Source organism: Trachurus japonicus, chromosome 10 (genome assembly GCF_045865225.1).
Source record: "Trachurus japonicus isolate A0001 chromosome 10, Traja_1.0".
Taxonomy (NCBI): domain Eukaryota; kingdom Metazoa; phylum Chordata; class Actinopteri; order Carangiformes; family Carangidae; genus Trachurus; species Trachurus japonicus.
This window is the reverse complement of record NC_140916.1, coordinates 19295777-19321204: the sequence shown is the minus strand read 5'-3', so window position 1 is coordinate 19321204 and position 25428 is coordinate 19295777. Positions and strand designations below refer to the sequence as shown.

At 42.4% G+C, this 25428-nt stretch overlaps 5 protein-coding genes across 13 annotated transcripts in view; all 5 read left to right on the top strand.

Annotated features, from left to right (window-relative positions):
* LOC146979773 (protocadherin gamma-C5-like) overlaps positions 1-25428 on the top strand; it is a 298812-nt gene that overhangs the window by 22301 nt on the left and 251083 nt on the right. The window contains exon 1 of one of the 9 annotated variants that reach the window (XM_085789815.1): positions 20899-23370. The exons of 6 other annotated variants lie outside the window; for them this stretch is intronic. In XM_085789815.1, the coding sequence (XP_085645941.1) occupies positions 20983-23370 (2388 nt within the window). In that variant the 5' untranslated portion in view covers positions 20899-20982. Of the gene's footprint in view, positions 1-20898; positions 23371-25428 lie in introns of those variants that run through there. 2 more of the 9 variants (XM_085789827.1, XM_085789830.1) reach the window with 2 other exon arrangements.
* Positions 2784-5278, top strand: LOC146979821 (protocadherin gamma-A11-like). The gene has a single exon (XM_085788855.1). It carries the CDS (start codon positions 2894-2896, stop codon positions 5276-5278), a length of 2385 nt encoding a protein of 794 aa, XP_085644981.1. The 5' UTR covers positions 2784-2893.
* LOC146979820 (protocadherin beta-15-like) lies at positions 6744-9251 on the top strand. Its single transcript, XM_085788852.1, has one exon. The coding sequence runs from the start codon at positions 6855-6857 to the stop codon at positions 9249-9251; it is 2397 nt and encodes a 798-aa protein (XP_085644978.1). The 5' UTR covers positions 6744-6854.
* On the top strand, positions 12977-15487 carry LOC146979819 (protocadherin beta-15-like). Its single transcript, XM_085788851.1, has one exon. The coding sequence runs from the start codon at positions 13085-13087 to the stop codon at positions 15485-15487; it is 2403 nt and encodes an 800-aa protein (XP_085644977.1). The 5' UTR covers positions 12977-13084.
* LOC146979818 (protocadherin gamma-A12-like) lies at positions 16674-19509 on the top strand. Its single transcript, XM_085788850.1, has one exon. It carries the CDS (start codon positions 17104-17106, stop codon positions 19507-19509), a length of 2406 nt encoding a protein of 801 aa, XP_085644976.1. The 5' UTR covers positions 16674-17103.

The window sequence follows — 25428 nt, the reverse complement described above, 5'->3', positions numbered from 1 at the left end:
ATTTGTGTCGCGCTGTTGTCGGGTGATGGATCTACACCGCGTTATTCAAAGCTATGGCTTTGTCTTTTTCCTTGTGGACACAGGGGACATGTCCCCTGCACTTCTTTCAAAGGTAGTCTTGGTCCCCTGCAGTTTTACCGTCCAAAAACAATGTTCCGCTATATTAAACAGAGACTGGTCAAGCACTAGGACCAAGCAGAAAACAGCCGCTCAAGCTCTTGTTTCCCTTTAGACCGCCCACAAGCTCATCGATTGGCTCAGTCGTTTATTGCTAACGTGTGATTGGCCGACCCCGCTGTCACTCACAGACAGATAGGACAGATGCTCATTAATCAGCTGTTTAAACAGAAACAGCCCCGCTGGAGCAGTAGCTTCACATCACAGACAGAAACCTCCTCCAGGTGGAAGATCTCCTGCAGGACAGAGATGAACGGCTGCTCCTGTTCAGGTGCAGGTGATCTCCACAGCAGACGTTTTTTATTTTTTTTATTTTTTACCACCGCGACCTCCCAACCCACTGTCAGCCAAACCATGTCTTCAACACTGACGGTTATAAAGTCGTGTTCACAGCACCTAATTATAATTTCCCAAACACTGATCACCAGGTTTTGTGGCGTGATCAGAGCAACCATTCACTTTTATGATGGTGCTGATAGTTACAGTAAAACGGCAGCAAAGGAATTCTGTGTTTCTCCATAAATAAAACTATACAAAAGGTGTTAGCCTTATATTTTCTTCATTGCAAGCCTTTTAAAGTTTGGGTTATCTCCACAAGTAGAACAGTGTCACGAGCTCACGACCAACCCCCCCCCGAGCCAACTTCACCTGAGGTAGGACCAGGTGCCACATGAAATTCCCCTATTATTTCTCTATGATTCTAACTGTTTTGCGTAAAATATTCTTGCATCATCGGTAACTTTTCGGGGATTAATCGAGGATTAAAACAGTAACCCACTTTTCACGTGTCTGATTCCATATTCAAGAAAATGTCATTATTTTCATTTCATCCCAAATGCTTAATGACGATGAATGTGCGTCATGGAGCATTACCACCTTTAGCCTCACGTTTTAGTTGCCCTTTCAGTTAATTCAGTTCACTTTTTAATTTACTCAACCATGCGAATATTTTTTAAATGACATGTTATGTGGAGAACCGTCAGTGTATTTGGTATAATTTATATTGTTCTCCAAACCACATTATATATCCAGTGTCAGTGTGTTTTCTGAGCTGTATCTTGTTCTTTGTGCCTCTGTCCTTTGTATGGAGCAGGAGAAGCGGGTGCTGTCCTTGGTGCTGAAACGTATAGCTTACGTTTTTTTGTCACATTTTTGAACAGCTAAGATTCGTCTGTATGTTTTACTGTCTTTTGGAGTTTAAGACAACTTTATAAAGAAAAACTTTCACTGACAGGCCCGTGAGAACAGGTTCAAGCGCTGCATTTTTCGAGATGATGCTGAAATCCTCCATCTGAAAACAAATACACATAGATTCTTTGTTTCTTCCAGAACTAACTAATGAAAAATATATATTACAACTTGTAACAGATACAAGTTGTTTACTGGCATCCAGGTTGAGACTTTGGGCACTTTTGGTAAAGTTAGACATGGTCATGAGTTTTTTAATCCTCTCAAGGGGTTTTTCTTGGGACTATTTTTCTCAGTCATTGTGAGGGTCTGAGGGCACAGGATGTTTTTATGCTTTTCTTGTATCAAACCCTTTGAGAGAAACTTTTACAATGGGCTATACAAATAAACTTTTCTTGTCTTGTAATTACACAAGAGGCTACCTGTCAGAGACCCTGGTTAATATCTTGTACAGGTTTAAGGAGATGAACTGGATGTTTCCATATGTAATCTGGTGAAGGCTGAAAACTCTGAGGGTCGGATACTGGCAATGCCAGCGTTACATTGGCAAACGGTAAGATAGGTTTTAGGTGCTTTTCCTAAAACGCCATGGGAACTTCAACAAATTATTGTCTTCTTAAGGAGGAGTCCATTGTTTAGGAGGACTGAGTTTTGTGACATGCTTGAGTCTGTGCATCATGCATTTATTTAAGTTCAGTGACTGTTACCTCAGCTGTTCGTATTGTTCTGCTGTCAATGTGCAAGCAGGAGCCTGTTTGTGAGAGGGTCTGTATATTCCCGGCCATGGAATTTCATTATGTTGATGTGGTGCGTGAGAGCTGCATGTGTTGGTTTCCTGTCTTCAAACAGTGTGACAGAAATTTCAGTGAGTGGTGTTTGGTAGACACAAGTCAACAAAAACGAGTCCTCACAACTCCTCAACAGAGTAACATGCAGAGCTGCATTTGCCCTGAAATGGTTCGGGATGTATCGTTTTAATTTTTATTTGATGGATTGCAGCACTATATTTTATGGTCTTCCACTTCATTTTACATTGTGAGCATGAAGATATGCTCCAATGAGACCGAGGTTATCAGCCAAATATATGTGATTTGTTTTTACATCTTGTTGGGGAATAGCCTTAATTTTTCAAATTAATTAGTCAATATACTATACTATATACTAATACTTACTAATTACTCCAGTTTTTCACCCACGACTTGGGGTGGTAGTGCATAAAACGGTAAACAAAGTTATCCATGTTAAACTTTAGCATGTTACATACAATAATTATTGACAGGGCTATCGTTATTTGTACAGTTGCTATGTCTCCATTCCCACTCATGGTGTCGCTCTTCGCTAATTTACATGTAAACATTTCCACTCCGCCCGCTGACGCAGGCTTGATATTTTTCTGGTTTTGTTCTCATTCTTTCGGAGAATAGTCCCGCAGAGTGATGTCGATTTACTTTTAGTTCAAGAGTGCAATCCTCATACAGTTTTAATCTCGACACCACAGCTTTTTTCAGCACCAGATGAAATTGACACTATGTTGCTTCAAATAAGCCTCGTCGTTTTCTCTCTATTGTGGCACGCCGCGAATGGGGACGTGAGTTATTCCTTTCAGGAGGAAATGAAGCGCGGATCTCACATTGGGAATATAGCGAAGGATCTCAACCTGGACGCGAGTAAACTGTCTTCTAGGAATGCTCGTGTTGATGCCACAGGGAATCGCAAACCATATTGTGGCATCAATCTCAGCACTGGGGATCTGGTTGTTGCCGACAGAATTGACCGAGAGGAGCTTTGTGGAGAAAAGCTGTCGTGTGTGATAAAACGCGACCTCGTCCTGGAGAATCCCCTCGAACTGCATCCTTTTACTCTACACGTTCAGGATATTAATGATAACTCCCCACAGTTTAACGAGGATCTGATTAATATAGAGATTCGAGAGTCGGCAGTCAGGGGAGCTCGTTTTGTGATAGAGGAGGCGCACGATGCGGATGTAGGCCAAAATTCAGTTCAACACTACAGCCTTAAGAAGAACGATAATTTCGTTTTGTCTGCTGATGGAAACTCAATAGAGCTGGTTCTTGATAAAGAGCTTGATCGTGAAAAGCAAGGAGAAATAAATTTGCTCCTCACAGCTCTAGATGGTGGCTCCCCTCAAAGATCAGGTACCGTGGTTATACACGTCACTGTGCTGGATGCTAATGATAACGCCCCAGTGTTTAGCCAGGCCGTTTATAAAGCCAGTCTGCCTGAAAACTCTCCTGTAGACACAGTGGTGGTCACAGTGAGCGCGACTGATGCAGACGAGGGAGTCAATGGAGATGTGACATATGACTTTGGACATGTTACTGAAGATGTGAGGAAAGTTTTTAGTATTGACCGAAAAAATGGCCAAATCAAAGTGAATGGCGCGATTGATTATGAAACTGTAACATCATATGATTTGCGCATTAAAGCAAAGGATGGTTTAGGATTATCGTCATACTCAAAGCTAACAGTTGATGTCACCGATGTCAATGACAACACGCCAGTAATCTATGTGAAATCTTTGGCAAATCCAGTGCCAGAGAACGTGTCACCTGGTACAGAGGTGGGCATCGTTAATGTGCAGGATGCAGATTCAGATAATAATCAAAAGGTCCGATGCTCCATTCAGCAAAATTCTCCTTTTAAGTTAGTTCCTTCTATTAAAAACTATTATTCTCTGGTGACCACAGGACAACTGGACCGTGAACTAGTGTCTGATTACAACATTACAATCACTGCCACTGACGAGGGCTCTCCACCTCTGTCCTCCTCTAAAACTGTTCAGTTATCTGTAGCTGACATCAACGACAACCCACCTGTGTTTGAGGAACAGTCGTACAGCGCATATGTGACTGAAAATAACAAACCTGGCTCCACTTTATGTTCCGTTAGTGCTCGAGACCCCGACTGGAGACAAAACGGTACAGTGATTTATTCTCTGTTACCTGGTGAGGTGAACGGTGCCCCGGTGTCCTCCTATCTGTCTGTGAACGGAGACACGGGGGTGATCCACGCTGTCAGGTCGTTTGATTATGAACAGTTCAGGAGCTTTAAAGTCCACGTGATGGCCAGAGACAACGGTTCTCCTCCGCTCAGCAGCAACGTGACCGTCAGTGTTTTCATATCAGATGTGAACGACAACTCTCCTCAGATCCTGTACCCCGCCCCGGAGGGCAACTCCTTCATGACCGAGCTGGTCCCCAAAGCTGCACACGGAGGCTCTCTGGTGTCCAAAGTGATAGCAGTGGACGCGGACTCTGGACAGAACGCCTGGCTGTCCTATCATATAGTCAAATCCACTGATCCGGGACTTTTCACTATTGGTCTCCACAGCGGAGAGATCAGGACACAGCGGGACATTTCTGAGTCTGACAGCATGAAACAGAACCTGATTGTGGCAGTGAAAGATAACGGACAGCCCTCTCTGTCTGCCACCTGCTCCATGTATTTACTGATTTCTGATAACTTGGCTGAGGTGCCAGAACTGAAAGATATTTCTTATGACGAGAAAAACTCCAAACTGACCTCTTACCTGATCATCGCTCTGGTGTCAGTGTCCACCTTTTTTCTGACTTTCATCATCATCGTCCTGGGTGTGAGGTTTTGTCGCAGGAGAAAGCCCAGACTGTTGTTTGACGGAGCAGTCGCCATCCCCAGCGCTTATCTCCCTCCTAATTACGCAGATGTTGACGGCACAGGAACTTTACGCAGCACTTACAATTATGACGCCTACCTGACAACAGGTTCAAGAACCAGTGACTTTAAGTTCGTGACGTCTTACAATGACAACACACTTCCTGCTGACCAGACTCTGAGGAAAAGTCCATCAGACTTCGCTGAAGTGTTTGGAAGTTGTGACGCGTCCCCCGAGGTAGGGAAACTTTACACATACTAACCAAGTGTTATGTAAGCCGTATATTTTTTTCATCTTTCTACCTCTGTTTGAGGGGTCGTGCCAACTCTACCAGTTACATGGTCACATTAATGCGTTGTTGATGTTATAGTGAAGGAAAATATGTAAACTGTGCTTTTTGTCTCTGTCCTTGGTGCTGAAAAATCTCTTATTTTAAGTTTTAATGCGGTTGTAGAATCGACTCAACTTCATCTTTAGTGCTGTCTACAAGCTGCTTCTTTTCAGTGTAGCAATCGTTTGTATAATTCTTCCAAAAAGTTTTGACACTGCTTTTTCTTGAGTAAGATTTTCTAACTTTCATGGTATCATATGAATAAGTTATTAATCTAAGCTGCTGTAAGATCATCTTTTGTCTCCTTGATCATTAGAATAAAAGTGCGTATACGTAGATTTGGATCAGTTTAAACAAATAAATTGTATTAAATCGCTATTGGCTACTCAGAAATGTTCTATTTAAAATAATTTCAATTAATTGAAGATGTACTTTAGATGTACTTCAACAAAAAGAAAAAAGAAAAGAAAAAGGTATTATCAAAGTGTGACAGAACAGCTTGCTAAAAGTTTTTTTTTTAATCATTCAAATACAATTCTACTTTTAAAACATAAAATATCAAATCATACTTGCAATGTTTGCAAAAACTGTTCATAACCGCCATGAATTTAATGTTTGCCAAACCTAAGAGTGAGATGCGTTGCAGAGCTGCAGCATTTACTATGTTTTCAAATATCTTTGAATCTTAGTCATACCTTAATCATGTTTCTCAATTTGATAGTGGCTTCGTTGCTCATCACAAGAGATTGAAACACACAGATCAATTTTGGACACGTTGTCTGAGTTGTAAGGAGTAAGCAAGAAAATCAATGCGTCTTATGTCGCATTAATTTAAAGATCAATTTAGTTTGTGGCATGAATAAAAGCAAACAAGAACCATTCATTCATTTAACAACCTCCAGGTTCATTAAAAGAATAGAGAAATTGCAGAAAGAGGGAAGATATCTGATTCATTTTTCAGCATAGAGAAACAAGTGACTCTTGTTTATTATCTCTCGCGGAAGGTTGACATGTAATGAAGGGCAAACTGAAAAAAAAATTAAAATACAATTGTCAACGCTGTGACTTAAACCATATTATGGTTTCTGTGCTTTTTAATATTGATCTTTGGAAGAACAGGATCTTCCCAATTTAAGAGTACATCAATGTCATGTTTTCAAGCTTTTTCCACAATGTGCGCCAGTCAGCAAAGCAATTTTGTTTCTCTTTTGGCAATTGGCAGTAACTGAAGGAGTCCATCTTTCTAAATATGCACAGAAAAAATGCATCACCCTGCTATGCCTATAAAATGCTCATGGTGTCAGTGTATACCAGGAAGTATCAGCCATTCTCCACCCTTCAGCGTCAACGAATTTAAAACCAGACTCTGCTCTTCTGCCGCAGTTCAGAAAACCGCTTCGTGTTGTGGCATTGTTTGTTTTTTGGTAGAATTCACGGATGTATTGGTGATCTATTAACTTGCTTGGTGACACATTCAGTGTATGTGTTTTCCTTCTCGGAGTAACAATGGAATACAGCAGAGTTGACGTTTACTGCGGCCTTGTTCTCATTTGGCTTGCCCTCCTCCCCGTCTATGGAGACGTGAGCTACTCTATCCTGGAAGAAATGAAGCGTGGATCTATCATCGGAAATATTGCAAAGGACCTGGGAATTGATCTGGGCAGGCTATCCGCTCGCAAAGCCCGAATTGATACAGAGGACAACAGTGTGAAGTACTGTGGTGTAAATCTGAATACCGGCGACTTGATTGTTCAAGAAAGGATTGACAGAGAAGGGCTTTGTGCGAAAAAGCCAACATGTGTCCTAAAACAGGAACTCGTACTGGAAAATCCATTAGAGCTGCATCGCATCAGTATCCGCGTCCAAGATATTAATGACAATTCACCACAGTTTAAGGAAGATTCACTAAATTTTGAAATTCGAGAATCTGCTGTCAGGGGCTCGCGTTTTCTGTTGGATGAAGCGCACGACGGAGACATCGGAGAAAATGCTGTTCAGGGCTACTCACTTCAGGAGAATGATCATTTCAAACTAAACGTTAAGTCAAAAGGTGGTGGGAGAAAATATGGGGAGCTAGTTTTAGACAAGGAATTAGACAGAGAAGACAAAAATGAGATTACGCTGCTTCTTACAGCATTTGATGGCGGCTCTCCTCAGAGATCAGGTACTGTAGCCATACACGTCACTGTCCTGGATGCTAATGATAATGTACCAGTGTTTAGCCAGACCGTTTATAAAGCCAGTCTACCTGAAAACACTCCCCTAGATACGTTGGTGATCACAGTGAGTGCAACTGATGCAGACGAGAGCGTGAACGGTGAAATTACTTACGGATTTGATCACGTGATAGATGAAAACCAAATGTTCTCTTTAAACCCCAAAACCGGAGAAGTTAGAGTGACTGGAGCAATTGACTATGAGAAAGAATCGTCCTATGAAATGCAGATCAGTGCAAAGGATGGCCCTGGGTCGGCGTCATATACAACGTTAATAATTGAAATTACGGATACAAATGATAATGCTCCAGTTATATATGTAAAAACACTGTCTAACTCCATACCTGAGAACGTGTCACCTGGTACAGAGGTGGGCATCATTAATGTACAGGACAGAGACTCAGAGAATAACAGACAGGTCCGCTGCTCCATTCAGCAAAATGTTCCTTTTAAGTTGGTTCCTTCTATTAAAAACTATTATTCTCTGGTGACCACAGGACAACTGGACCGTGAACTAGTGTCTGATTACAACATTACAATCACTGCCACTGACGAGGGCTCTCCACCTCTGTCCTCCTCTAAAACTGTTCAGTTATCTGTAGCTGACATCAACGACAACCCACCTGTGTTTGAGGAACAGTCGTACAGCGCATATGTGACTGAAAATAACAAACCTGGCTCCACTTTATGTTCCGTTAGTGCCCGAGACCCCGACTGGAGACAAAACGGTACAGTGATTTATTCTCTGTTACCTGGTGAGGTGAACGGTGCCCCGGTGTCCTCCTATCTGTCTGTGAACGGAGACACGGGGGTGATCCACGCTGTCAGGTCGTTTGATTATGAACAGTTCAGGAGCTTTAAAGTCCACGTGATGGCCAGAGACAACGGTTCTCCTCCGCTCAGCAGCAACGTGACCGTCAGTGTTTTCATATCAGATGTGAACGACAACTCTCCTCAGATCCTGTACCCCGCCCCGGAGGGCAACTCCTTCATGACCGAGCTGGTCCCCAAAGCTGCACACGGAGGCTCTCTGGTGTCCAAAGTGATAGCAGTGGACGCGGACTCTGGACAGAACGCCTGGCTGTCCTATCATATAGTCAAATCCACTGATCCGGGACTTTTCACTATTGGTCTCCACAGCGGAGAGATCAGGACACAGCGGGACATTTCTGAGTCTGACAGCATGAAACAGAACCTGATTGTGGCAGTGAAAGATAACGGACAGCCCTCTCTGTCTGCCACCTGCTCCATGTATTTACTGATTTCTGATAACTTGGCTGAGGTGCCAGAACTGAAGGATATTTCTTATGATGAGAAGAACTCCAAACTGACCTCTTACCTGATCATCGCTCTGGTGTCAGTGTCCACCTTTTTTCTGACTTTCATCATCATCGTCCTGGGTGTGAGGTTTTGTCGCAGGAGAAAGCCCAGACTGTTGTTTGACGGAGCAGTCGCCATCCCCAGCGCTTATCTCCCTCCTAATTACGCAGATGTTGACGACACAGGAACTTTACGCAGCACTTACAATTATGACGCCTACCTGACAACAGGTTCTAGAACCAGTGACTTTAAGTTCGTGACGTCTTACAATGACAACACACTTCCTGCTGACCAGACTCTGAGGAAAAGTCCATCAGACTTTGCTGATGCGTTCGGCGATTGTGATGCTTCTCCTGAGGTAGGGTGAGATGTCACGTGTACTGTAACCTTTTGTCTTTGTTTGATATAGTTTAGGCAATGCCCATGATTCACTCTTTTACTTGCCTTTATTGTCCTTTTTTTTATTTTACAAACGTGAACTTTAAAAGCATAACAAGTGCATGATAAATTCCCATGCATTGTCTTAAACTTCAATGAAACCTTTTCATGACGAATGTGCCGGTGCATATTCTCATTTGCCCAGGTCATAGTATTTCAAAGGAGGTTAAATCGAAAGCATCTGGACTTAGTTATTTGTCTAGGAAGACGTTTCACCTCTCATCCAAGAGGCTTCATCAGTTCATGTACGCATCTGACCAGGCTGGGACTGGTCCAACTATCTGGTGTGGAGACTCACTGTACTATGACGAATGTGCGTCATAGTACATGACAACTTGTAACATGTTGCTTTAGCGCCCTTTTTAGCTTAACTCTGGTCTTTTTTATTGAATACAGGGAATACGTTTTCTGTTATTGGAAATTTTCAATTTCTCTCATTTCTGGTGAAACGGTGTGACACTTACCCCCCACCTACCCAAAATAAGACGCATTGTTTAATTTTGTCTATTCTCAGAGGTGTATTGTTTCTTTTGTGCCTGTACTTTGAGTTACGCACCACCGGTTGGTGCTGTCCTTGGTGCTGAAACTTTGGCTGGTTTCGAGGTACTTGTACTTTACAAGGTCTCTCTTCCTTAGAGGTCATGTGATCTTCAAAAAAAGTTTAATTGTTTAAGGTGGATCTGGGAACAATTGCTTGTTTTGTGACATGTTTTGGTTTTTGCAGTAGGCATTTATTTAAATTTAGTTGCTGTCCTGCTTTCCATCTGAAGATAGGAATAAATGCATTGTTTGTCTAATGGGATAATATTAAAGCAGAAGTAAGCGATCCGGTCGTTTTGACTAATGCTGCATTCCAGGCAGGCTTTTGAACAAGTTACGGCTTCAAGTCACGACTTACGACTTTGTAGCGTTCCAGGCAAACCGTAACTCGTGTTTTGTCAACCTGTTGCCTGTGAAAGTGCACTATAACGGCCACTCGTGTTTTTCCAACCCGTGAACTCGTACCAGATCGAACTGGTACGACTTCACAGGTCGGAAAAACACGAGTTACGGGTTGCCTTGGACGCACCATAACTTCTTGTCAGCTGATGGAGTTAGCAGCCCCCGCCCTCGTCATGGATCTATTGGTCCTCGTCCCTACGTCACCACATTCACGCGCATCCCTTGGCTGCACACACAGCCCTTCATGCTGTTCTCTCTCCTCATTGGATAAAACTTGTAGGATACAAGAAAAGTTTTCTCCTCGGCTTACAGCAGAGCAGAGTGACTGACAGACCTGTGTTTCAGACCAAACACTCTATGTAAGTGATTGCCGTCGGAAGATATAACTATTTAAGACTTATATTAAAGCAGAAGTAAGTGATCCAGTGGTTTTGGCTAACTTCTTGTCAGCCGATGGAGAGCAGTCCCCGCCCTCGTCCCTACGTCACCACATTCACGCGCATCCCTTGGCTGCACACACAGAGAGGACCGCCCCTTTATGCCGTTCTCTCTCCTCATTGGATAAAGGTTGTAGGATACAAGGAAAGTTTTCTCCTCTGCTTACAGCAGAGCAGAGTGACTGACAGACCCATGTTTCGGACCAAACACTCTATATAAGTGATTGCTGTCGGAAGATAGAACTATTTAAGACTTATATTAACGCACACATTCTGCTTACTTCTGCTTTAACACAAAAATTCCGCTTACTTCTGCTTTAATGAGTCCTTGAATTTGATGTTGGTTTGGTATGGGAGGGATGCATGTGTTTGTTTCCTGTCTTTAAGTAGTGTGGCACAAAGTTCGGTAACTAGTGGTTGATAGAAATTATTTACTGACCCGTCGACATCCACAGCAGCGTGTCTCCATCATAAATACCCAGATGCTGATGTTACAGGGATTTAACACAACAATTAAAATCATGACACCTCCCTGATATCACGTTGAAGAACTCATGACTGTAGGTTTGTGACATACAATGATAACACACTCCCTGCTGACCAGACACAGAAGAAAAGATCATAAGACTTTGCTGAAGCATTTGGTGAATTGGAAGTATTTAGAGATATGATAGCCTCTGTAGAATTTAATTTTGTTCATATAAACATAAAGCCCTCAACATAGTTGTTTTAACTTATGCAGGAGACTTCTGGACTTTTTGTCTAAAGAATCATTTGAATTTTTCATTTTGATCTTTATATTTGACATGTACTTTTTGGCTCATAATTTCTTAAACATTTAAGGAGTGTGTTTTTTTTATTTATTTGGAAAAAGGATTGACTTCAAATATTGTAGTTTATTGTTTTATCTTCATCATGTCTAGTGCTTATAAATGAGATGTCACTAACATCACTTCAAGATGTGACATTAGGTTCATAAGCACTGTAAAAAAAAAATCATTGCATGTTACATTGGACTGTGGTGTTTATAGGTATTTTTAATTTTTTGTCCGTTGTTCTCAATAGACTCTTTGAATTGATGTTGCACAAGGCTTATTTTGAAGCATCTGGAGCCTTTATCCCTTTTTGGTGTTTTGTTTAAGGTGACACTTGAAGGAGGCAGTTGAGGAGAGCTCCCTGCTTCTATAAAATCTAGTAATGTCACACCCCCTTTATTTGTCAGGTATGGGCATCACTCATTAGATCATTTGTAGATACCACATGGACAGAGTGGATTTATTAATGCTGTGATCATTCTCATGGTCGTGTGGGGAAAAAAACATATCTAAATGTTGATACACATTAGGTACATCCCCTGCCTCTCTTTATCTATGTCTGCGTAATCTCTCTAGTACTTTTCACTTTCTCTTCATTATCTTTATAGTTGCACAATAGCATTGGATTAAAAATAAGTACATCATAACATACAGTTTATCAAATGTTTTTTTAACAACAACTTCCTGAGATAGTCATGTCCTTATTCTTCATTTTTGTCTTTTGATTATTGTCACATTGTAAAGGAATTATCAATATAATTATTTAATCATATTGCTTTTTAAAGTTTAAGTTATTCCATGGCCATAAAGTGATTCAGTGGATGAGGTCTCCTGGCTCATTTTATCATCTTTCTGTTGAGCCACTCCCCATCTTTCTCTTGAGGATGCTGTTACCCTGGTGATTTTGGTTCTCTTTTTATAGATGAAAGATTGAAAAGCATTTTGATAACATACAAAGGATAATCACTGATCAGCAGTACTGGTTATGTCTGATATTCTTGATTCTCTCTGTGCTTGTTGGAATTCATAATCTGTGTTTTGGGCTTGGAGATTTGTTTTTCTTCAGTGATACAAGCATAGCACAAGGCATGTCAGACTTCCAAAATCTGGTCTAAAGAGCATCATAAGACTCCTGAATCTAGCAATATGTCAACATTTATGGTCTCTGACACAGAATAAAGACACCTGGGATTGAACAGAGTCTGTGAAAAGTTATGATCTAGAAACCAAACAAGCTTTTATTACAACAGATTGCTTTGAACTATTGCATTGGCTTGAAAAAGAAAATTCCACATGTGGTGTGATCTAAACTTTCCCAGCACTGTCACTTCAAAAAGTGTACTCATTCCTTCACTTTTTTTTAAAATTCATTGTTATTGTTGAACTTGACTCACGGTGTCGCTGTACACCATCCTTTAATACACTGACTTAGTCCTCCATCCTTTGTGGACTGACGTTCTTGTACGCCCATTGACTGGTGTGGATACCGTCGCATTCACTCCGAATTGCTGTTGCAATTCCTGTTAAGTGGTAAAACTGTGTATATCGTTATTTCTTCACCGTATGACATGCGAAAGTTGAAGATGGATTCGAAAATGTCCTGGGTTCAGATGTGCAGCATCTGTTTCCTCTTTCTGTTTTTTAATGTCGCGCATGGAGACATGAGCTATTCTTTTCCAGAGGAGATGAAACGCGGATCAGTTATTGGGAATATCGCGAAGGATCTTGGACTGGAAACAGGCGTGCTTTCTAGACGAGCAGCCCGCATTGACACCGACGGGACTGACAAACGTTACTGTGACATAAACCTGAACAACGGGGAACTGATTGTTGCTGACAGGATTGACCGAGAGGGGCTTTGTGGCGAAAAGGCTTCATGCATCTTGAAACACGAGCTTGTGCTGGAGAATCCTCTTGAACTGCATAGGATTAGTCTGCATGTTCAAGATATTAATGATAACTCTCCACAGTTTAAAGAGGAACTGATTAATATAGAGATTCAAGAGTCGGCAGTCAGGGGAGCTCGTTTTGTGATAGAGGAGGCGCACGATGCGGATGTAGGCCAAAATTCAGTTCAACACTACAGCCTTAAGAAGAACGATAATTTCGTTTTGTCTGCTGATGGAAACTCAATAGAGCTCGTTCTTGATAAAGAGCTTGATCGTGAAAAGCAAGGGGAAATGAATTTGCTCCTCAGTGCTCTAGATGGTGGCTCCCCTCAGAGATCAGGTACCGTGGTTATACACGTCACTGTGCTGGATGCTAATGATAACGCCCCAGTGTTTAGCCAGGCCGTTTATAAAGCCAGTCTGCCTGAAAACTCTCCTGTAGACACTGTGGTGGTCACAGTGAGCGCGACTGATGCAGACGAGGGAGTCAATGGAGATGTGACATATGACTTTGGACATGTTACTGATGATGTGAAGAAAATATTTGGCATTGATCGTAAAGTAGGTGAGATACGAGTAATTGGTGCCGTTGATTATGAAACTGCCTCAACATTTGAAATACGCGTTAAAGCCAAAGATGGGTTAGGACTTTCATCTTATGCTAAAGTTACAATTTCTATCACTGATGTGAACGATAACGCCCCTGTAGTCAGTTTGAAATCACTAAAGAATCCCATACCAGAAGATACTCCAGTTGGTACAGAGGTGGGCATCATTAACGTGCAGGACAGAGACTCGGAGAGAAACAGACAGGTCCGCTGCTCCATTCAGCAAAATGTTCCTTTTAAGTTGATTCCTTCTATTAAAAACTATTATTCTCTGGTGACCACAGGACAACTGGACCGTGAACTAGTGTCTGATTACAACATTACAATCACTGCCACAGACGAGGGCTCTCCACCTCTGTCCTCCTCTAAAACTGTTCAGTTATCTGTAGCTGACATCAACGACAACCCACCTGTGTTTGAGGAACAGTCGTACAGCGCATATGTGACTGAAAATAACAAACCTGGCTCCACTTTATGTTCCGTTAGTGCTCGAGACCCCGACTGGAGACAAAACGGTACAGTGATTTATTCTCTGTTACCTGGTGAGGTGAACGGTGCCCCGGTGTCCTCCTATCTGTCTGTGAACGGAGACACGGGGGTGATCCACGCTGTCAGGTCGTTTGATTATGAACAGTTCAGGAGCTTTAAAGTCCACGTGATGGCCAGAGACAACGGTTCTCCTCCGCTCAGCAGCAACGTGACCGTCAGTGTTTTCATATCAGATGTGAACGACAACTCTCCTCAGATCCTGTACCCCGCCCCGGAGGGCAACTCCTTCATGACCGAGCTGGTCCCCAAAGCTGCACACGGAGGCTCTCTGGTGTCCAAAGTGATAGCAGTGGACGCGGACTCTGGACAGAACGCCTGGCTGTCCTATCATATAGTCAAATCCACTGATCCGGGACTTTTCACTATTGGTCTCCACAGCGGAGAGATCAGGACACAGCGGGACATTTCTGAGTCTGACAGCATGAAACAGAACCTGATTGTGGCAGTGAAAGATAACGGACAGCCCTCTCTGTCTGCCACCTGCTCCATGTATTTACTGATTTCTGATAACTTGGCTGAGGTGCCAGAACTTAAGGACATTTCTTATGATGAGAAGAACTCCAAACTGACCTCTTACCTGATCATCGCTCTGGTGTCAGTGTCCACCTTTTTTCTGACTTTCATCATCATCGTCCTGGGTGTGAGGTTTTGTCGCAGGAGAAAGCCCAGACTGTTGTTTGACGGAGCAGTCGCCATCCCCAGCGCTTATCTCCCTCCTAATTACGCAGATGTTGACGGCACAGGAACTTTACGCAGCACTTACAATTATGACGCCTACCTGACAACAGGTTCTAGAACCAGTGACTTTAAGTTTGTGACGTCTTACAATGACAACACACTTCCTGCTGACCAGACTCTGAGGAAAAGTCCATCAGACTTCGCTGATGCGTTCGGCGATTGTGATGCTTCTCCTGAGGTAGGATGAGTATAATTGTATCTCAGTAATTCATTCAAAAGAAAGGTAAACATTTATGTCAACCTTTTTGGTCTTTTCATATGAATGAATTGAGTTAAAAGTGTAATTCACAACACTGTCATACAGTTAACGTGTTATCATTAGATTATTTTCACACGAAATAGTCACACTGAGCCTGCTATTACACCTCAGAGCGCAAGTAATCCTTTCATCTTCCTGTCGTTTTCCCCCTAGTTTTGGTCATTTCTTTTTACATAGTGTGCAGAATTGTCAAATTGTGTTGCTTTTTGAGAGATGTGTTCCTCTTTTGTATCTTTTCCTCTCAGACTATATCATTTGTTCACACATCGGTGTCTGTGCTTTGGAGTACTCCTGGCTTTTCCTCTGTGTTGCTGTCCGTGGTGCTGAAATTACCGCTTGTTCACGTCGTGGTGTTTTTTTTTTTTTTAACGCTTCGTCATTTCCCCTTTATCTTTAAAGGTATTTGTGGGCCATTTTTCTCTATTTGGGGAAGGGTATATATATATTTATAATATATATACATTTAGGAGGGAGAGGGGAAAGACATGCAGTAATAGCCATTGTTCGGAGTCAAACTCATGGGTAATTCACCAATGTCTCCACGATGTGAGCCACTGCAGCGCCACAGCCTATTAGTTTTGCTTTTCACAACCGGGTCCCATAAAATCTTTGCTGTGTAGTACACTTTTTTTTTTCATGCAGTAAAAAAAAACACCGATAGTTGAACTGAAGTGAATTAAATCATTTGTAGTCGATGAGAAGCATTCCTTGTTTGTTAGTGCATGATATTAAGGACCTACACACCTACTGCCATTAACGTGTAAATATTTGCAGGAAGTAAATCTCTCTAGTCTTTAGTTTCATTCTCATTGAAGTCGGAATTGATTATAATAAAACAGTGCAACGACTAATGAATGTTATCAGTTTGATCAGTGGTGTTTGTATGTATCATGAATTTTTTATTACGCCTGCTTTGTAATTCACGTTATCTTTACGTGAAGTCGCACGACAGACTTTAATGTTGCAATATATATTGTAGTTTTGCTAAAAGAGCGATGAAGATGAGCTTCTGGTCGCTTTTACTTAAAACGTTGAATAACTTAATGTGTGATCAAAGATTAATATTAGCAGAGTGTTGTTCTGGATTCATTATGAAAAGCTTTCGGTTGATTTCCTCTGATGGAAGCGCTTGTAATTGTTTTTCTCAACCCAAGTGAGATCAACCATCCACGACATTTAAATCCATCTAAAATAATGTACATAATATTTTTGTGCCGCATTACACTTTGTGAAGTCTCATTAAGATAAGCTTTCATTCAAACATTATGGCCAAATTATCCGATAAGGGATTTCGAGGATGATCCACACCAGAAATGGAAAATTGCAATGATACATTCAAACTCTTGGTGTCAGTATAGACCAGCTATTAAGTCGAATGATCAGCCATTTTTGCACACCACCAGGATTGGGTTCGTCCAGTCCTGTGTCCCTTCAGCCTTCAACAAAGACGACTACTGCTCTGAAGAGACATACATTTAGGAACAGAATAAGATATATTTCGAGCTTGAAACATCTCTCTTTTTGTGTCGCGCTGTTGTCGGGTGATGGATCTACAGCGCGTTATTCAAGGCTATGGCTTTGTCTTTTTCCTTGTTGTGGTGCACCATGCTCATGGAGATTTAAGCTATTCGGTGCAGGAGGAGCTGAAACGCGGATTTGTTATTGGAAATATCGCCAAGGATCTCGGACTGGAGGTGGGAAGACTATCTGCTCGCAAAGCTCGTGTTGACATGGAGGGAAGCGACAGACAGTATTGCGGGATAAATCTACGAAATGGGGATTTATTGGTGGCGGACAGAATAGACAGAGAGGAACATTGTGGAGAAAAGCCGTCGTGTGTTCTCAAATTTGACTTGCTTTTAGAAAATCCACTGGAGTTACACCGCTTGTCTCTGCAGGTGCAGGACGTCAACGACAATGCACCAGTTTTTCCAAAGGATATCATAAAGCTGGAAATCAGAGAGTCAGCTGATAAAGGCGCTAGGTATCGTATTAATGCAGCCCACGACGCAGACATAGGTAAAAATTCAGTCGAAAACTACATTCTTCAACAAAACCCGCACTTTGTATTCAGTATCCAGACGACAAGTGCTGGTAGTAAATACGGTGAGTTGGTTTTAGACAAGGAGTTAGACCGAGAGGAGCAGCAGGAGATGAAATTATTGCTGACCGCTGTAGATGGTGGTTCTCCTCAGAGATCCGGAACTGTCGTCATACACGTCATTGTACTTGATGCAAATGATAACGCCCCAGTATTTACTGAGGCCGTATATACAGCTTCTTTACCTGAAGACTCACCTTTGAAAACGAAAGTTATCACTGTAAGTGCTACAGATGCAGATGAAGGTGTTAATGGAGAGGTTACATATGAATTTAGCAGAGTCTCTGATAAATCACGAAAGCTTTTTTCTCTGGATGAGAAAACAGGAGAAATCAGTGTGACAGGTGACTTAGACTATGAAGAGGGATCTAAGTATGAGGTGTTTGTTGGGGCCAAAGACGGTTATGGGCTCTCTTCAGAAGCAAAAGTGATTATTGATATCACTGATGTGAATGACAATGCCCCAGTCATATACCTAAAATCACTCTCAAATCCCATACCTGAGAACGTGTCACCTGGTACAGAGGTGGGCATCATTAATGTGCAGGACAGAGACTCAGACAATAACAAACAGGTCCGCTGCTCCATTCAGCAAAATGTTCCTTTTAAGTTGGTTCCTTCTATTAAAAACTATTATTCTCTGGTGACCACAGGACAACTGGACCGTGAACTAGTGTCTGATTACAACATTACAATCACTGCCACTGACGAGGGCTCTCCACCTCTGTCCTCCTCTAAAACTGTTCAGTTATCTGTAGCTGACATCAACGACAACCCACCTGTGTTTGAGGAACAGTCGTACAGCGCATATGTGACTGAAAATAACAAACCTGGCTCCACTTTATGTTCCGTTAGTGCTCGAGACCCCGACTGGAGACAAAACGGTACAGTGATTTATTCTCTGTTACCTGGTGAGGTGAACGGTGCCCCGGTGTCCTCCTATCTGTCTGTTAACGGAGACACGGGGGTGATCCACGCTGTCAGGTCGTTTGATTATGAACAGTTCAGGAGCTTTAAAGTCCACGTGATGGCCAGAGACAACGGTTCTCCTCCGCTCAGCAGCAACGTGACCGTCAGTGTTTTCATATCAGATGTGAACGACAACTCTCCTCAGATCCTGTACCCCGCCCCGGAGGGCAACTCCTTCATGACCGAGCTGGTCCCCAAAGCTGCACACGGAGGCTCTCTGGTGTCCAAAGTGATAGCAGTGGACGCGGACTCTGGACAGAACGCCTGGCTGTCCTATCATATAGTCAAATCCACTGATCCGGGACTTTTCACTATTGGTCTCCACAGCGGAGAGATCAGGACACAGCGGGACATTTCTGAGTCTGACAGCATGAAACAGAACCTGATTGTGGCAGTGAAAGATAACGGACAGCCCTCTCTGTCTGCCACCTGCTCCATGTATTTACTGATTTCTGATAACTTGGCTGAGGTGCCAGAACTGAAGGACATTTCTTATGATGAGAAGAACTCCAAACTGACCTCTTACCTGATCATCGCTCTGGTGTCAGTGTCCACCTTTTTTCTGACTTTCATCATCATCGTCCTGGGTGTGAGGTTTTGTCGCAGGAGAAAGCCCAGACTGTTGTTTGACGGAGCAGTCGCCATCCCCAGCGCTTATCTCCCTCCTAATTACGCAGATGTTGACGGCACAGGAACTTTACGCAGCACTTACAATTATGACGCCTACCTGACAACAGGTTCAAGAACCAGTGACTTTAAGTTTGTGACGTCTTACAATGACAACACACTTCCTGCTGACCAGACTCTGAGGAAAAGTCCATCAGACTTTGCTGATGCATTTGGCGATTGTGATGCTTCTCCCGAGGTAGGGAACCTTTGACCAAACTAAATGTTTTGAAAGACGTATATTTGTATTTTGCTTACCCTGGTTTAGGCGTTAGCCTTATTTTTAGTGGGGACTCAAGGCCAGGATATTAAAGTTAATTCACAACTGAAGTAAAACATGTAAACTATCAAACGGCCAGATCTTCACGTTTGTTTTGTTTTGTCAGGGTTAGACTTTGTAGGCTCTCCCTCTGAAGCCTTCATCAAGTTAATTTGCTGTCTTTAGTGACATTAATGTGTTGCTCTGGTGAAGAACAGTATTGAATCTATGTTTTACGTCTCTGTCCTTGGTGCTGAATTGTTTCTCGTTTTCTAGTGCAGTTTTTCAAGTCAACTCACTCCCATGATTAATGCCGTTTTCGTCCTCAGCTGCTATTTGCTTAAAAATTACGTTCGTTAATTATTTTAAAAAGCTTCGACACTGATTTTTTTCTAGTCGGATTTCCTGGTTTTCATGGTATCATATGAATACGTTCTTGGCCTAAGCTTTTTTGAAGTTGCAAATACAGCTTTTACGATTAAATACAATAATGAAAAACAAATTAAGGCATAGCCAAAGTTTGACTGAACAGCTTACTAAAAGTAGATTGTTTAAATCCTACACATACAGTTGTACTTTTAAAGCTTAAAATATTAAATCTTTCCTTCTTACATGCAGTAACTGGTCATAACCGTGAGTAATTTAACCTTTGCCAAACATTAGAATGAGATATGTTGCATTGCATCAGCATTCACTATATGTTTGTAAAATACGCCTGAATCCAAGCCATACCTGACCCACGTTTATGTATTTAATAATGACTTTGTTGTTTATCACAATTGAAGCACATATTGAAATACATTTTGGATACGTTTTCTGAGTTGTAATGAGTCAGCGGGGAAATTGATCTTGATTATACTCCATTATAATTTAAAGATCAAGTTAGTCTTGGGCCTGAATGAAAGCACACGAGTTCACTTTACAACCGACACATTTAGAATAAAAGTCTGAGGCAAATGCGCAAAGAGGGAAGATCTGATTAACTTTTCACCATGGAGGAACACGTGACTTTTGGATATCCTTTCTCGTGAAGTGTTGAGATATGATGAAAAGCACGGTTACATCAATTTCTTGTTCTTAAACTTTTCAATGCGTCAGTCAGCAAATGTGTTGTTTCTGTTTTGGCAGTCAGCATTCACTGGAGGAGTCTATCTATTGAAATATACACAGAAAAATTTCATCACCCTGTTATACCTATGAAATACTCATGGTGTCAGTGTGTACCAGTGAACAAGAAGTATCAGCCATTCTCCACCCTTCAGTGTCAACGAATTTAAAACCAGGATCTGCTCTTCTGCCGCAGTTCAGAAAATCGCTTCGTGTTGTGGCGTTGTTTGATTTTGGGAAGAATTCACGGATGCATTGGTGATCTATTTCAACTTGCGTGGTGACACATTCAGTTTATGTGTTTTCCTTCATGGAGTAACAATGGAATACAGCAGATTTGACGTGTACTTCGGCCTTGTTCTCATTTGGCTTGTCCTCCTCCCCGTCTATGGAGACGTGAGTTATTCTATCCCAGAAGAAATGAAGCGTGGATCTATTATCGGAAATATTGCAAAGGATCTGGGAATTGATCTGGGCAGCCTGTCCGCTCGCAAAGCCCGAATTGATACAGAGGACGACAGTGTGAAGTACTGTGGTGTAAATCTGAATACCGGCGACTTGATTGTTCAAGAAAGGATTGATAGAGAAGGGCTTTGTGCGAAAAAGCCAACATGTGTCCTAAAACAGGAACTCGTACTGGAAAATCCCTTAGAGCTGCATCGTATCAGTATCCGCGTCCAAGATATTAATGACAATCCACCACAATTTAAGGAAGATTCACTTAAGATTGAAATCCAGGAATCTGCAGACAAGGGCTCGCGTTTTCTGTTGGATGAAGCGCACGACGGAGACATCGGAGAAAATGCTGTTCAGGGCTACTCACTTCAGGAGAATGATCATTTCAAACTAAACGTTAAATCAAAAGGCAGTGGAAGGAAATATGGGGAGCTAGTTTTAGACAAGGAATTAGACAGAGAAGACAAAAATGAGATTGTGCTGTTGCTTACCGCATTTGATGGCGGCTCTCCTCAGAGATCAGGTACTGTAGCCATACACGTCACTGTCCTGGATGCTAATGATAATGTACCAGTGTTCAGCCAGACGGTTTATAAAGCCAGTCTGCCTGAAAACTCTCCTCTAGATACGTTGGTGATCACAGTGAGTGCAACTGATGCAGACGAGGGAGTCAATGGTGAAGTTACTTACGGATTTGACCGTGTTTCAGATGAAAACCAAGTTTTCTCTTTAAACCCTAAAACCGGAGAAGTTAGAGTGGCTGGAGCAATTGACTATGAGAAAGAATCTTCCTATGAAATGCAGATCAGTGCCAAGGATGGTCTTGGATCAGCGTCATATACAACGTTGATAGTTGAAGTTACTGATATCAATGATAATGCTCCAGTGATTCATATAAAATCACTGTCTAACCCCATACCTGAAAACGTGTCACCTGGCACAGAGGTGGGCATCATTAACGTGCAAGACAGAGACTCAGAGAATAACAAACAGGTCCGCTGCTCCATTCAGCAAAATGTTCCTTTTAAGTTGGTTCCTTCTATTAAAAACTATTATTCTCTGGTGACCACAGGACAACTGGACCGTGAACTAGTGTCTGATTACAACATTACAATCACTGCCACTGACGAGGGCTCTCCACCTCTGTCCTCCTCTAAAACTGTTCAGTTATCTGTAGCTGACATCAACGACAACCCACCTGTGTTTGAGGAACAGTCGTACAGCGCATATGTGACTGAAAATAACAAACCTGGCTCCACTTTATGTTCCGTCAGTGCTCGAGACCCCGACTGGAGACAAAACGGTACAGTGATTTATTCTCTGTTACCTGGTGAGGTGAACGGTGCCCCGGTGTCCTCCTATCTGTCTGTGAACGGAGACACGGGGGTGATCCACGCTGTCAGGTCGTTTGATTATGAACAGTTCAGGAGCTTTAAAGTCCACGTGATGGCCAGAGACAACGGTTCTCCTCCGCTCAGCAGCAACGTGACCGTCAGTGTTTTCATATCAGATGTGAACGACAACTCTCCTCAGATCCTGTACCCCGCCCCGGAGGGCAACTCCTTCATGACCGAGCTGGTCCCCAAAGCTGCACACGGAGGCTCTCTGGTGTCCAAAGTGATAGCAGTGGACGCGGACTCTGGACAGAACGCCTGGCTGTCCTATCATATAGTCAAATCCACTGATCCGGGACTTTTCACTATTGGTCTCCACAGCGGAGAGATCAGGACACAGCGGGACATTTCTGAGTCTGACAGCATGAAACAGAACCTGATTGTGGCAGTGAAAGATAACGGACAGCCCTCTCTGTCTGCCACCTGCTCCATGTATTTACTGATTTCTGATAACTTGGCTGAGGTGCCAGAACTGAAGGATATTTCTTACGATGAGAAGAACTCCAAACTGACCTCTTACCTGATCATCGCTCTGGTGTCAGTGTCCACCTTTTTCCTGACTTTCATCATCATCGTCCTGGGTGTGAGGTTTTGTCGCAGGAGAAAGCCCAGACTGTTGTTTGACGGAGCAGTCGCCATCCCCAGCGCTTATCTCCCTCCTAATTACGCAGATGTTGACGGCACAGGAACTTTACGCAGCACTTACAATTATGACGCCTACCTGACAACAGGTTCAAGAACCAGTGACTTTAAGTTCGTGACGTCTTACAATGACAACACACTTCCTGCTGACCAGACTCTGAGGAAAAGTCCATCAGACTTTGCTGATGCGTTTGGAGATTGCGATGCTTCTCCCGAGGTAGGAATACGTGTAACTTGCTTTACTTATACTTATAATTGTATCTCAGTAATTCATTCAAAAGAAAGGTAAACATTTATGTCAACCTTTTTGGTCTTTTCATATGAATTGAGTTAAAAGTGTAATTCACAACACTGTCATACTTTAACGTGTTATCATTTTAATTTTAATTCACGTCTAAAACACAACAATAACCTTCAACGCGAATTCATGAGATTAATTTCACACGAAATAGTCACACTGAGCCTGCTATTACACCTCAGAGCGCAAGTAATCCTTTCATCTTCCTGTCGTTTTCCCCCTAGTTTTGGTCATTGCTTTTTACATAGTGTGCAGAATTGTCAAATTGTGTTGCTCTTTGAGAGATGTGTTCCTCTTTTGTATCTTTTCCTCTCAGACTATATCATTTGTTCACACATCGGGGTCTGTGCTTTGGAGTACTCCTGGCTTTTCCTCTGTGTTGCTGTCCGTGGTCCTGAAATTACCGCTTGTTCACGTCGTGGTGTTTTTTTTTTTTTAACGCTTCGTCATTTCCCCTTTATCTTTAACCTCTTAATGCACGCCCCTATTTTTCATGTTTTTTGCCATAACGCCATGTCCAAGTTGTGAGCAGCACAGATCCCACATAGTTTAAGATTCAGAGATGTGCCTGGTATCATTGTAAAGGTAACACTCTCAGGATTACTGTTAAGGTGTTTTTTTGATTCTGTGACTTTACTGACAAAAATGGCAAAGGTTAGAATGATTAAATTGTTTCTCCGCCCATAGGTTTGCCTATAGAATGACATGGGTCCAGACATTCAGGGACCTCTCAGCAGGCTATAGACACAATTAGGCCACAGCCACAGGTCTTGGCTTCCTGCAGTCCAAATTTCAAGTCAAAAGACCAAAAGAAACAAAAAAAATACAACCGCTAAACTCCTGGCGCGCAGTAGAGGGCGCACCCCTAAAAGCAGTGGATTATAGAATTATACACCTATCTGCATTGTGTATTTCTATGCGGTGGAGCGGGTGGCGCGCACGTCGGATACACGGGGGTTTGTTTATCAGCAACCAAACGTGATGGCGTAGTGTCATACACCGTTGAAAACCTCAGACTATTGGCTAAAAGGTTATCTGCTTCATTTCACTGACAATTTCTATTGGCTCAAGCAGCTGTCAATCAAAGTCACGTTGTCAGTCTCATCGTCACGTGTCCTCATTGGCTTTCGAGACATGTCCCGGCCCATCCTCGCCACCGATTGGCTACTGCGTGGTGTCGTTTGAAGCAGGAAGACCTCACGGATGTAAATATTCAGTCACATGTAGTCACAGATCGCCGTGCAACTCGTAAAATGCGGTAACGGGGCCGGTTTTTGTTTTGATCCGCGTGTATTACGTTACGCATTGGACTAAACACATGGACATATTGAGGAAAATACTTTGGTTAGAAGGAAACAGATTTCATATTTCACAAGCATGGGTACTTGGCAAGCTGTACAAACGGTCTTGTGTCATAAGATGGTCGCTGTAGATCAGCTGTGGATAAAGGGAAGACTTGAAAGGTATGTACGCATCATACGTTAGCTTAGCGGCTAGCCGACCTAACTGCTAATCCTGTTAGGGCTGTGAGCAACCAAAAAAATCATGGGTGGTCTTGAATTGATCGGGGCGATCTAAGCTTTCTAACAATGTATAACATGAATATATATGCTTAAGGGCTGCTGTTAAAAATGTTCGGGAGTAATTGATGCTAGCGCCACCTTCTGGAGCCGTACCGTGGGCGGTACAGCGTGCGTTAACTGGTTAAAGGTATTTTTGGGCCATTTTTCTCTATTTGCGCGGGGAAGGGTATATATATATTTATAATATATATACATTTAGGAGGGAGAGGGGAAAGACATGCAGTAATAGCCATTGTTCGGAGTCAAACTCATGGGTATTTCACCAATGTCTCCACGATGTGAGCCACTGCAGCGCCACAGCCTATTAGTTTTGCTTTTCACAACCGGGTCCCATAAAATCTTTGCTGTGTAGTACACTTATATATTTTCATGCAGTAAAAAAAAACACCGATAG